Below are 12691 nucleotides of genomic sequence, written 5' to 3' on the forward strand. Positions count from 1 at the left end.
TAAAACACTCTTGTCTCCTCTGTGAAGTAAGAAAAAATTACGAGGCATAAAAACTAATACTTAATGTGGACCACAGGCAATATTAACAGGATGAATTTATACACGGTTTTAACAATAATTAAACAGTAGAATAATAAGACTGAAGTAAGCTCTGTAAAGTCAGAATAAAAGGACTTATCATGTACAAACTGTAAACCGTCCTAACCTACACCTATAGTCTGAAATAAATGAGAGAAAATCACTGCATAGTCTTTATTTTGAATATATCTGCAATATCAGTTAGAAAATCAAACATAAGCAAGTCAACACATACAGTAATTGCTTTAAAGAATGTTAGTAAAGACTGTTTCATTGCTGTAACCCACATCTGATATTCAAGCAAATATTCTCTTCTTAGCCAAAAACAGTAGTGTGATGATTTTCCTACAAAGAAGCGAAGCATTGAAAACTTGACTTATCAATGAATCAAATCCTATCGATCCAGCTTAAGTAAAGAAAATTCAAAAAGGAATGAGAAACACGCTTAACTATTTTACCTATTGTTCCACCACCATATGCCCTTTTTCATCTGAAAAGCCTCCACAGAAAAAGCCAGTGCTTTCACAGCAAAGTTTCCAAACAATCATATTCTTATGTTAAATATTTCACCTTAAACTATGACCATGAACATTTGTTTGCTGATGTTATTATGTTTTACATCGACTGGGATCTTCACAGTCAAACTTTTATACCTACATAATAACAATAAAGGTCCCAAACTTTCCAACTACTGTTTTTCATTGATTGATACTCTACCTATTCTAGAAGATTTAAAGCAAGCTTGGAGTATTATAGTCGCTTTGGTATAACAACACATGCTAATTCAAATCGTGCACCAACAGCTCACATGACATGAAATGCTATGTTGATTTCGAGAGACCCTCCAATTATAGATCTGCATTAAACATCAATTTTAACTTATCAAAAATGAAGAAACTGGAAAAAAAAATTATGTTGGAATCAAGCTACACCTTGATTTAGTTAATAACCTTAAGCTGCTCCCTAGTGGCGATGTTGGCTAGTGCAAGGATAAAAGCAATAATGTGCTTTCACAAGGAGTGCAGTTGAATAAATCTTTTCATCGGACTTGCATGCAACTGAAATGGCTCCATCTTACAGGGATGAGATTAGGTCACACTGGCACAGCTTAGAGGTTTTGGTCGTTCTCATGGAAACGATGGAGGTGGTCAGCATACCTTTGACAAATAGAGAGAGGGGGAACAGTTCACTGAAAGGTCATTAGGTTCTGTGCTGTAAACATATGAAGCCATACGCATTGAGTTTCACTTTCAGCTTTGAGGTGCACACTGACTTTTTGGCGCAGAAAGCTGAGCAGTCTCTGCCAATGCTCTCGCTCCAAGCGGTCTTGTACAACACCTAGAAGAAACAGGTTAATTTCTGTGAAGCTAAATGTGTGTCGCAAAATGTGTACCAGAAGCTCTTCATATTGATAAAAGGAAACCTACCAAGAAAACCAAGCAATGCAGGAACAAGGTGTAGAAGAAAGCAATGGTCCTGGCCGCCTTGTTGGACAGAATCACACGTCCCTAAGAGGCACAAAAATTGTAGGGTTATGTTGAGAAATTGCACCACACATACGAGCAGAGTGAGCAACTGTGTGCGCGTTTGGGGCTCACCAGGCTCAGAGTTGCCTTATCCCAGGGGCTGAGGCTCAGGTATCTGCGCTGACGCTCCTGTGGACACAGCAGTTCGTGCATATTAAAACTGTTTCATTGGAAAGAGTGAATGCAAGGGATACTAAAAACATAAACAATGTAACGGACGACTGTGTCTTTACCCTCTTGCTGAAGGAAGCAAACGGATCCAGCCTTTCTTCGTACTGGGAGGAGTAGCGCATCACAGTGTCGTCACTACCTCCAGCCTACGCATCACAGAGAGAGCAGTCACATCTACTGTATTCCTCTAAGACACCTTAGGGTTCAAATGCCACAAGATTAAAGTGATAAAAAACACACACACACAAATGTCATCCATATAAGAGTGCTCTCACACACACACACACACAACACAACACAAACACACAGTGACGCACTCTGCTGGGGTAGCTCTGCAGGAATTTGATTTTCTCATAGAGTTTGATGTTGTCTGCTCTCAGGCTGTCCAATTCATTCTGCAGGGCCTGCATGGTCTGCTGCACTGAGCGATTCTCCTGCAGGGGACAAAAGCAGATAAGAAACTTGTTCTCCCAGAGAAAGACACAGGTATATGCAGTGTGTGTGTGTGTGTGTGTGTATATGCATGCATGCGGGAGCATGAGATCGTGACTCACAGCTTCGAGCTCTTGGTTGCGGGAGCGGAACCTTTCCCTTTGGCTGGAGATGATGGAAAGCAGAGAGTCCATCTGGCCCTGAGGAAGCTCAGGTTGGGGGGTCACGCCTGAAACTAAAGATCACACAGATAAAAACAACACAATAGTGGTATAGACCCGATTTGGTGCTATACAAATAAATTAGATTTGATAATACACATTTCTCTATCTATATGCACATATTGTTGGATGACCAAACATAGTGAAAAAAGGAGCTATTTTATTTCAGCCTAACCACACCTGAAAACTGGAGCTCAGCTACACTGGCAAATACAAATAATAAAGAATTCTAATAAAAAAATCCCTCTAATCACACCATGTTCTCGTATTTATAACAGACAACTCTTCCTGCAGTCTCCACTCAGCAGGTTTACCTCATCTAAATTAAAGAAGTTGTACAATTGGCAAGTCAGACTTTCATTTTCATGCCCATGAGGAGTGACACTGCAATCATGTGGTATCACCTCTATTAGAACAAAGACTTTTCAGTGGAGAAATTTCCCACGGGTAAAGCCGAGAGATTAACTGAAAGACTTTGCCCTTGTGTTATAGTCATGAGACAGCAACTCATAAGGAAATTTATATATGAGTGTGTAGGTGTGCGGTTAAGATGCAACTAAAATAATGGTTATGTATGGATGTTTCAATGGTTCATTCTGTATATTAAACCCATCTAAAGGAACATATACAAATACACAAAATCTGTCTTCTTATGACAGTTTGGAATTATAATAATAATGACCAGACAGCTAAAATAAGCATATTGAGTATAAAAAGGTCTGGTTAATAACAACTGAAGACAGAGAGCCTTTATGGACTGGAGTTGTGTGGGAATGCTGGAAAATGTCAGACCTCCATCTTTTATAGATCCCGCTACATACCAGTAAACATGGCAGTGGCCTCTTTAATCGGCTCTGGGATGTTCCCCATATTGCTGACCTCCGACCCATCTGCATCAGGGCGTGGCAGGGAGGACATGGCCTGGATGGTGCTAAGATCATGCTCCAGCTTCAGGATCAGCTCTTTCTGCTCTGCACTGGTATGAACAGCAGCTGAGAACTCCAATTGCAGCTGTGCATAACGGCCTGTTAAGAAAAAAGATGACAATAATTATTTTTCATGTAGATGTCTTTCTTTACATTAGATTGGCTTTATAGTTAACATGATAGCTCACCTGTAGCAGCTGTTAAATAGCAGAAGCAATCCAAAATCCACATCACTGTAAAGCCCTGTAGGGTGCCCCCCTTTTCTGCCCAACTGCCCTATTGTTTAAGTATTTCCTATCCATCTCTTTCTCTGAGAATACTTTTTTTCAGTTTAGTATAATTTATCAGTTTCACAAAGTAAAAAAAAAAAACAACCAAACAAACAAAAACAAAAAACAAACTACCACAGCACACTTTTAGTATTTGTATAAAAGAGATTTACTTCAATTATCACACCTAGGGTGCATGTGAATAATAATGATGATGAATCAAATGTCAATCATAACAAATACATTGTGAACGTTTCATACAGTGATATTGCTTTTCAATGTTGTAGAAGGGACTGTTTTACAGTGCTGAGAACAAACAACATGATACGTTTAGTAAATAGAAAGATAAAGAAACAATGATACATAAGGAAAAACAAAAGGGAGGGAGACCCCGAAGGACAAAAAAGCATCTCAGGAGTGACAGAAGTGCTAGGGAAACAACTTTCAAAAACATCTTAACCATCCCTTTACAGTCATGCAGCCTTTTGTACTACAACACACATACACGCACACACACTCACAAAATAAGCAGTGGGAGAATTTATGAGATTTATTACTTCCATGTTGCTGATGAGAGGTTGGGGGGGGGGGGGAGGGGGGGAATCATCTAAAAACACTCTGAACTTGCTAAAGCCTCAACAAGCATCTTAAAGCTTTCCAAAAGTAGGTGGGTGGGGTCGGAGATCTCCCCAGGTCATTTGGTTGTAAGACTACATCGTGGTTTAAGCTACAGGCGAACTGAAGCAACAACACTAGGTAGCAACGTAGAGAAAACTGTCAGCAACCTTTCAACAGAGGTGGAAAACTATTTCACGATTTGGCTTTTTGCTTCCTCTTTTAAGTCTTGTGAGTATTCACTGAAATGTTTTATTATTCCAGAGTTGATATCTGGGTGTTGAAATTGTACAGTTAAGCGTGAAATAACTGAAAAGATCAACAGGAAATGGTTTATAACTTAAAACTCTCTGGAACCAATGAGAGAGGTGAGCCTAAAGAAAACCAAAAGCACGTGAGTAAAGTGGAGGGGGAGAGTTAAATATATGAGTGTATTGTGCTGTATTATGTGTGTATGTATTACTGAGTGTGCTATGCATACAGCACCACTGATTTGGAAAGCGTTTCCTTACAAAACCCACTTCATAAGATATATTCTAAAAGTATTACAAAAAACATCTGAGGTTTTTTTTCCTTTTCTTTCATTTTTTTTTTTTTTTTTTCCTGAATATGGTGACCAGTGCTGCTGTTCGGGCTTCCATTACAACTAATATGTCAAATGAATAACCACTACTTCAACAGATCATACAGTAAAGCTTTACGACTTCAGAAAACATGATATGATATACAGCATCTGTTACACCTTTACAATGTTATTCAACAGTGTATAGAATCATCTGATTTAAATTTGTAGAAAAATATCTGTGGATCATGGAAAAGTCCTGAATCGTCCCTTCTCTCCTCCTGCCTTCAAACAAAAGCATACTGTGACAATAGTGAATCAATAGCTACTTGATCGACTGTATTTACATGTCTCTTTTCCAAATAACCATTAGAATTGGCACACGTCATTTATCAATACCTGTAGTGCCATTATCAATGTCACAGCAAACCTGACACAAACAGAAAAATACAAAATGCCCTATGAATAAAATTCAGTGTTATTACAGTGTACGCTGTTTCTGCATGCTTCCTCCTTCATTCAACGCTCTGGCCTTTCGCTGCTAGTTAGGCTATGTACAACGTAAGATATGCATTGTGGGAAAACAACCGTGTGAAATAAGACCTGGACAAAAACACGTCTGCAGGTCAGTCATGAGAATGCATGAGTTTGTTTTTTGTTTTTTCACTATTTCACTGCACTCCAGCAATTATATACAACCCTCTCCAGAGAGCAGAGAGAAGTCGACTTTTAAGTACCACTATGATGTGTATGAGAAATAAAGTTGGATCAAGACGTTGGACAGATTGTGAACAATTCAGGTGAAATCGTCTACATCTAATGACATCACTAGTTTGGTGCCCTGCTTGGCAGTTAAAGGCACAAATCTGATGATCTCACGTGGTTTAGGTGAGTTGATGGATCTGACTATAAAATGGCTGATGGGTTAAGTGCTTATACTTTACAGTAGCTATTCATTACCATACAACATACTGCGGTTGTCCAGTCCAAGCAGTCCAACAGAAGGTAGCAGACCTTCAGTACACTGCAGAAGACAGATGTTTCCCATCGGTCATCCACAGGAAGAGCCAATGTTTTAGGAACTTATCAGTTATTAGATGCATCAGAAAATCCAATTTTAACAAATGCATCATAGTGCAGTGCAATGAGATTTCAGTATCTTTTGACAGACTGCCAATACATCTGGATATAGATTGAAGGAAGGGAAGGGAACAGGGCAGCTGGGGGCGGGGGGTTCTTGAGGACTGGACAGAGGAGATTTTGGATAGAAACCCAAACAGGTGTTTGCTCATAATATCTACATCTGTACAGGACAGTGTCTTTGTGTCTCACAGTCATTTGTAGTTTATAACAAGGGGCGGCTGTATAAGAAATCAGTTCCTTGTGTAGAAAACAGGGGTACAGCTATTTTATGTTTTCATTATTTAGTGTTAGGATGTGGATAATAATCTGTGCTTGGTTCACAACCACATTTAAAAAAGGCATATATTCCCCAGGATCCCAGGATCCAGGATCCATACTTTGCTGTAGTGTTTACAGACCCTGTCCTAGGTTATGTTTTCAAAAAAGATCCTAATAAGTGCTTTTTTTACGGGCTGCAATAGAAATTCTGCATAATTATAGGCTGGCTATCTCTGTTCAATCTGGCATAGCACACCTTCGAGCTGGTACACTTCTCTAATCTCAATTTGGCAGATTTGACCCCTTTCAAGTTAACGTGCATTCTCAAGTTCAGGTAATTTCATTTGACCTATTTGACAATGTGTATACACTTGGACCTGTAAATTATGTTAACATGATTACTGAGTGGGCGAACTCTATCTAAAGAAAGCTGCATGCCCTGCCGAGCATTAGTGTTTGGCTTACCCAAGAAACAGCCAAAAAAACATTATTGGAGAATAGAAAACAGGAAAAGAGATATGCTATCATATATTCACTGATCTTGATATGTCCTTTGATTCTCTAGCTAGCAATTTAAGAGCATAACTGTTGTGGTAAAAGCTTTATGCTTATGGGAGCATGAACTGTAGCCAACACATTTTTCAAAGCTATGAAATGACACTAAACTTTAGGATTCATGAATATACAAACAAATGAGAACTAGTACATCTTTGTAAATATTAACCAATACTGCCGGCAGTCTATACGTCTAATAAAAATGTTACTTGCCCTCAGGAACAGTATAATCCCTTAAAAAATAGACAACTCAAATGATAAGACATTAAATGAAAAATACAGCACCTATAAATAAGCAGAATAAAAACCAAACTATAAATGCAAAATAGCAATAAAACCAAGCTACAGTAAATCATAGTATTACACTACTTTGTGAGAAGATTAATGTAATGGTAATGCATCAAACAGCTTAAAGAAGGGTGTCAGTTGTGCACTAGTAGTGTGTGCAAGTAGATACAAGATATGACCCCACTCATTGGAAACACTGAACACTCCTCAGTCGCACACACGTGTGCACACGCATGCATTGACGAGCATGCGTGTACATGCACCCTGGCACACACACGCACATACACACAGAGGGGAGGCAGTGGGCTGACAGGCACTGAGGGCTTGTGTGGGACAGGGAGGAGGTGATATGCCTTATAATTTGTAGTGTATACAGTAGAATTCAATGCAAAAGACGTACATCCCTGGATACAGGATAGACTGGAGGAGAGTGGTAACTACTCACACCAGGATTGGGGTGAATTCACTTCGACGGCAATCGACAGAAAGTACAGATTAATCAAGTACTGTACGTTGCAATTCATTTGCTAAAAGCCATTATTTCAGCCAAGAATTTCACTATCAATAATCTACTTCTTAAAATGAACTGAGTGAATTGACCTCGACCCTGACTTACATGCAGGCAAATACAAATGCACACGAGACAGCCAGACATACACACATACGCACACGCACACTCTTCCTGATTTGGCCTATAAAAAGATGTGTGTTTGTGAACAGAGAAAATTTGTTGGTGGTGCAGACACACACCCAGCAGGTCCAGAGCTGGGTAAAGCTGTGACGTGCACAACCTAAAACAACAAAAGACATGTATAGTATCACCATGTCAGACAGCTACAGTACTACGTGAAATTCATTGTATCGTATTCCAACAATGCAACATTATTCCATTCTAATTTGTTGTTTTTTTTTTTTTTTTTAAAAACAGTAACTCGTTATTCTCTTATTTTCTGTTCTTATTTTGTACTAATTAAAATGCTTCCTAAAATTCCCTATTGTGTACTCTTTAGAGTCAATAGACTGTGCAATCTCTTATTGGCAACCAAATTGCAATATATAAAAAAAAGAGATCATCCTTCATCCTGAAAAGAAGGGTTTCGGGAGGCAAAAGAGGGTTCCTTCCTTCCTTCCTCCTCAGATGAGCGCGTGTTTGTGAGGAATTAGAGATCCTTCTGGCCATCACATGGCTGTCAGCAGGAAAGGTTATGGGACACAACAGGTCAAAGTTCATCTTTCTTACATCAGTAACCATGGCAGCTCAGCCGGGCAGGCCTTCCACTACCCTCTTAAGAGTGTAGGAGTGAGATAAAAAGAAAACATGCTGCCATCGAGAAGAGAACACACAAACGCAACATTTTGGTGTGTACACATACACACACACCCCCATACAAACTCACACTCACACAGGTGCACACTGACACAACCCCTAACATACGAACACATACACACACACGCAGTGAGTGAAAAAGGCAAAGGTTTTGTAACAGTCACTCTACAGTGTGAAAAATGAGGCGTCTCACTGAGTGAGGGGAGGTTTGTGGACACTTGGGAGGTGAGAAGAAGAGCGGAAAAAATCTCCTTAAGAAAGTGAGAGTTCTTGTAAGAGAGTTCCTGTCTCTATCTATCATCTATCAGTGTCTATCACTGTGACAGCTGCTGTGTCAGGCCTTGCCTGTGTTACTGAGTCCAGGTTTCAACCCCAGCTGTGGGTCAGACCCCAGCTCAGGACTAACCAGTCTGGTGCACCAGTGGCTGGTGATAGGGGAGGTACAGCAGGGCCGGAGGCCAGCAGGACGGCTAAGTGCTTTTCTCAGTACAAAAACAAAACTCAGTTAAAAAAAAAAAAAAAAAAAAAAAAAAAAAAGGAGAGACACTTAAGTTCTCTTATTTTGTTCTTCTAGATATTCAGTAAATCTTCTTTTTCAGGGTTTGCCAACCACTCTTTGTTTCTTTCCTCTTTTCGGAAAGCTTCTATGTAATAAAAATGGCTGCTGAGCTTGACTTTGGCTGTGTCCACTCTCCAACTGGAACAGAGCAGGAGGGGTCCAAGGTTAGAGGTTGTGAGGTTATGAAACGAGAGGGATGAAGGATGGTCAGGGGGAGCTAGAATTCCCACTCTGAGGGATCCTCTTTGCTTGCAGCCTTCTCCAGCCTGTGGATGATGTTATTGAGATTGGCTGCTTTCTTCTTGCGCAGATTGTTGTCCCTGGGGTTTCTGGCAGGGCCAGAGGCTGGGATGTTAGTACTAGAGGCATGGCTACTGGAGGATGCCTCTGTGAGGTTGAAGAGCCCTAGTCCACCCTGTCCACAGCTGGAGCCTGGCCCAAGTAGGCCTGAAGTGGTGCAGTCTATCTGATCAGGGGAGTTATTAGAGCCCCCTGCCTCACACTCAGCTTCCATATCATGGTCTTTGCACGCTCCTCTGTGATCCTCCATGCCAATGCCCAGTCCCTGGCGTGTCTCCACTGTTCCCTCAGATTCTGTCCCATCACAGCTGTCCCCTTCTCCTGATTTGGACCCACGGAGGGAGGGAGATCCTCCCTCACTGCCAGGGCCTACCCCTCCAGCTGCCTGGATCTCCTCTATGAAAAGCTCTCGCCGGATACGTGACCTAAAAGACAACACATAGGTTTATTCAAACTGTTCTAATTACGAAAGATATTTGCCAAAGATATTGACATAAAATTTGTCTAATTATTCTTGTTAATTATTGTCTAAGAGCATTGATGTCCTTTGAAATAGCGCATGGCAGTAATAACAGCATGCTCATTGTAATAATTTCGGAGAAAATAATCGACAACTTCATGCAAATAAAAACACTGGAGCTAAATATTGCACAGAGAAATTTATGAAAGAAGCAAACACAAAGTATTGTTATTGCCTCTTTCTTCTTCAAGCTGACCTGTAATTGTGGAACCAGTTGATGACAGTACTGGTCTTCAGGTTGAGCTGGGAGGCCAGCTCCTCAATGGTTTTGGGGGACGGATATGGTTTCTGCTGGTAAGCCTTTTTCAGCGCCTCTTTCTCCTCAGGGCCCAAGACCACCCTGGGCTTCTTCAGCTGCTGCTGTCCCGGGCTCTGGGAGCCCTGTACATAATCTGTCCCCACCAAGCTCCCATCCACAGAATGGCTGTCACTTAACGAGCTCAGTCGCCTCTTCATATAGGCTGTGACAAAGTTACAAAGACAAGAAGGGAAACTTTGTATTTTACACACTAATAATGAAAAAATATGGTCAATAACAACCACAACATATGTGTAGCAAACCGGTGGTCTGGTTTAGAATCTCTAACTGTGTGGTGTGGATAACAGGGGGAAGTGATGATGAGAATGAAATCTGACAAGAAAAATGTGTGCGAAATTGAACTAATAACTTCAAATTCAGTTTTAATTTCAGAGCTAAGCAGACATGCAGTAAAACTGTTAGATGTTTTTGTCAGATGGTCATGTCCCATTACGGTTCTGTCACAGTGGATGTTTCATGTTTGACAAATGCATCTAAAGTTAAAGCATTTACTGTTACCTATTAAGCATTGTCACTCAAAAGTGATCCAGATAAAATAAAAAGCCACTAGGTGGCACTGGTGCCCTACTCAGGAATTCTAACAATGAAATTATCTCTTCCATTTTATAGCAACCAAACTGCACCATTCACTCCAGGCACCAGCAGCTGAAAATGAACAGCTCATGGCAGCAGCTTTGCATGAGGTTGACATTTTCTCAACCCCAATACATGCTGTGAGATATATTAGTGATGCAGGGAAAAACCCCTCAGAGCAAGGTTAAAACCACTCTGAAAGTTGCGTGCTGCCTCACAGGCTTGTACCACAAGGGTGAGAGGTCAAATACGGTTACTCTTAGACTAGGTCCATGTCTTTGCTCTGGGCTATGCTGCTAGCCAGTTCTATTCCGTATTACTATTTGGATGAATTACTTTGGGGTCAATAATCTAAAATGCAGCTGAGTGGACACTCGCGTCTCATGCCCAACCTCCAAATACACTGGTGTAAGGTCAGTTGTGTTTTTTTTCCCCTTGTGTGGAGTTAGTGATATCAGGAAGTCAAACTGATCCTATATCTTCATGCCTACTAACAGGTTCAAATATCAGAGAGCTTCAAGTGGGCTGTAAGGGGTCACTCTTACAGGGTAAGAGGGTAAAACCTCTCAGTAGAGATCATACTTAAAACGCTTTGTGGATACGAAGGGAATACAGAATGATGGAATGATAGAACGGGCTGTGGGTTAACAAATTATAAAAATAAGAGCTTATAGACACTGATGATCATTATGATGATAACGATGATGAAGAGGAATGCTGATGACTGTGAGTAAGCAGGCCCCCGGCAGTCCCCTAACTGTCACATCTAATACAGTATGTGATGTCTGCGGTCCTGATTGGTACTGACATCACACCAAGATGACTGTGATCTGCACAACATGCTCTGCTGTCCTGCACAAAGGATACTATGAGTGCAGATGTGCATGCGAAATTCAAAGGCTGTTGTTTGCCTTTTATTGTAGAAGTGTTTATAAATTAGATGCATGTTTGAAAAGATGTTTTTCATGTTTTTTTTAGTCTGTATTTCATTGATTATTAGCATACTGCACTGTATGAGATGTGCATTTATTTCTCTTCATTGAGCTTCAACAACACACCTTTCTTCTCCAGCCGTTTCATGTCCATAAGTTTCTCCACACTGTGTGGGTCTTGAAGCCAGAGTTGCATGCGGACAAAGGGCTCCCTGCCCTTCAGGCTAAGCTTGTGCCAGGGTTTGGGCCTGGCCAGCAGGTCTGAGACAGAACCCTGAGTCAGACCCAGGATAGTCTCCCCAAACAGACGTTGGCCTGGTTAAGAGAGGGTGGATGGTGAAATGGTAATTTCTAAGAACTGCTTCAATGGCTGAATAATTAATCGAAGAATAAATATGACCACTGTTCCTCTTACCAAGGTTATTATCAGTCAGCACCTCTTTAACCTTCTTAGTGATGGCATAAGTATCAAGCTCAGGAGACATTGCGACCATCTCTTGAATGCTGAGACCCGAGTGACCAGGTAGTGGCAGTGGGGTGCTGGGCTGAGACTCCCCACCTGAGGGATCCTCAGATAGCGGTTTGAGACTGGAGGACTGTGAAGCAAGGGGATCCCCAGCGAGACCATTGACAGACTCTTCAGCTGAACTGAGGGGTGATTCTGGAGCGGGACTGCAGCTTGCTGAGGTCTTGGGAGTACCCTCTGCTTGAGCAGAACACACAGGGCGACAAAGATCACACGGGTTAGGAGACGTGTTACTGTGTAAGAGAACAGTTTCGTCTCCTCTTCCTGCTGTATTTGGGATGGACTTCAGTCACATTACATCAACTAATTTAATTCCTGTTAAACAAACAGCAAAGGTGCTTAAGTTTTCAGTTTGAAGCTTTTTTGGCTTCCTCCTCCTATTCCTTCATCTCCCTGTCTGTCTGTGTAGTACTGCTGTGCAGCTCAGCAGGCTGGAAGAGAGCAGTCATGAGGAGCTGTCAGTGTACATTAGCTGCTGTTTACACCCCCAGAGAGAAAGAGAGACATGCGCACAGACACACACACATACACATATATACAGAGCTGCCATCTGGCGCTGCAACACTAACTTGTCTATGACATGACAAACCA

At 41.2% G+C, this 12691-nt stretch overlaps 1 protein-coding gene across 7 annotated transcripts in view; it reads right to left on the reverse strand.

Moving 5' to 3' along the window:
* Nucleotides 1–238: 238 nt before the first annotated feature.
* The window catches only part of cux1b (cut-like homeobox 1b), a 57484-nt gene continuing 45031 nt past the window's right edge, over nt 239–12691 (reverse strand). For 5 of the 7 annotated variants that reach the window (XM_029516656.1, XM_029516658.1, XM_029516655.1 and 2 more), the window contains 8 exons: nt 3250–3453; nt 2330–2442; nt 2093–2209; nt 1838–1921; nt 1677–1733; nt 1506–1586; nt 1352–1416; nt 239–1235 (listed from right to left, as the gene is read on the reverse strand). In XM_029516656.1, coding sequence (XP_029372516.1) covers nt 1187–1235; nt 1352–1416; nt 1506–1586; nt 1677–1733; nt 1838–1921; nt 2093–2209; nt 2330–2442; nt 3250–3453 — 770 coding nt within the window. In that variant the 3' untranslated portion in view covers nt 239–1186. Of the gene's footprint in view, nt 1236–1351; nt 1417–1505; nt 1587–1676; nt 1734–1837; nt 1922–2092; nt 2210–2329; nt 2443–3249; nt 3454–4756; nt 9656–9946; nt 10212–11700; nt 11890–11989; nt 12278–12691 lie in introns of those variants that run through there. The other 2 variants (XM_029516653.1, XM_029516652.1) reach the window with 1 other exon arrangement.

The sequence above is a fragment of the Echeneis naucrates genome, chromosome 13, assembly GCF_900963305.1.
Source record: "Echeneis naucrates chromosome 13, fEcheNa1.1, whole genome shotgun sequence".
Classification (NCBI taxonomy): Eukaryota; Metazoa; Chordata; class Actinopteri; order Carangiformes; family Echeneidae; genus Echeneis; species Echeneis naucrates.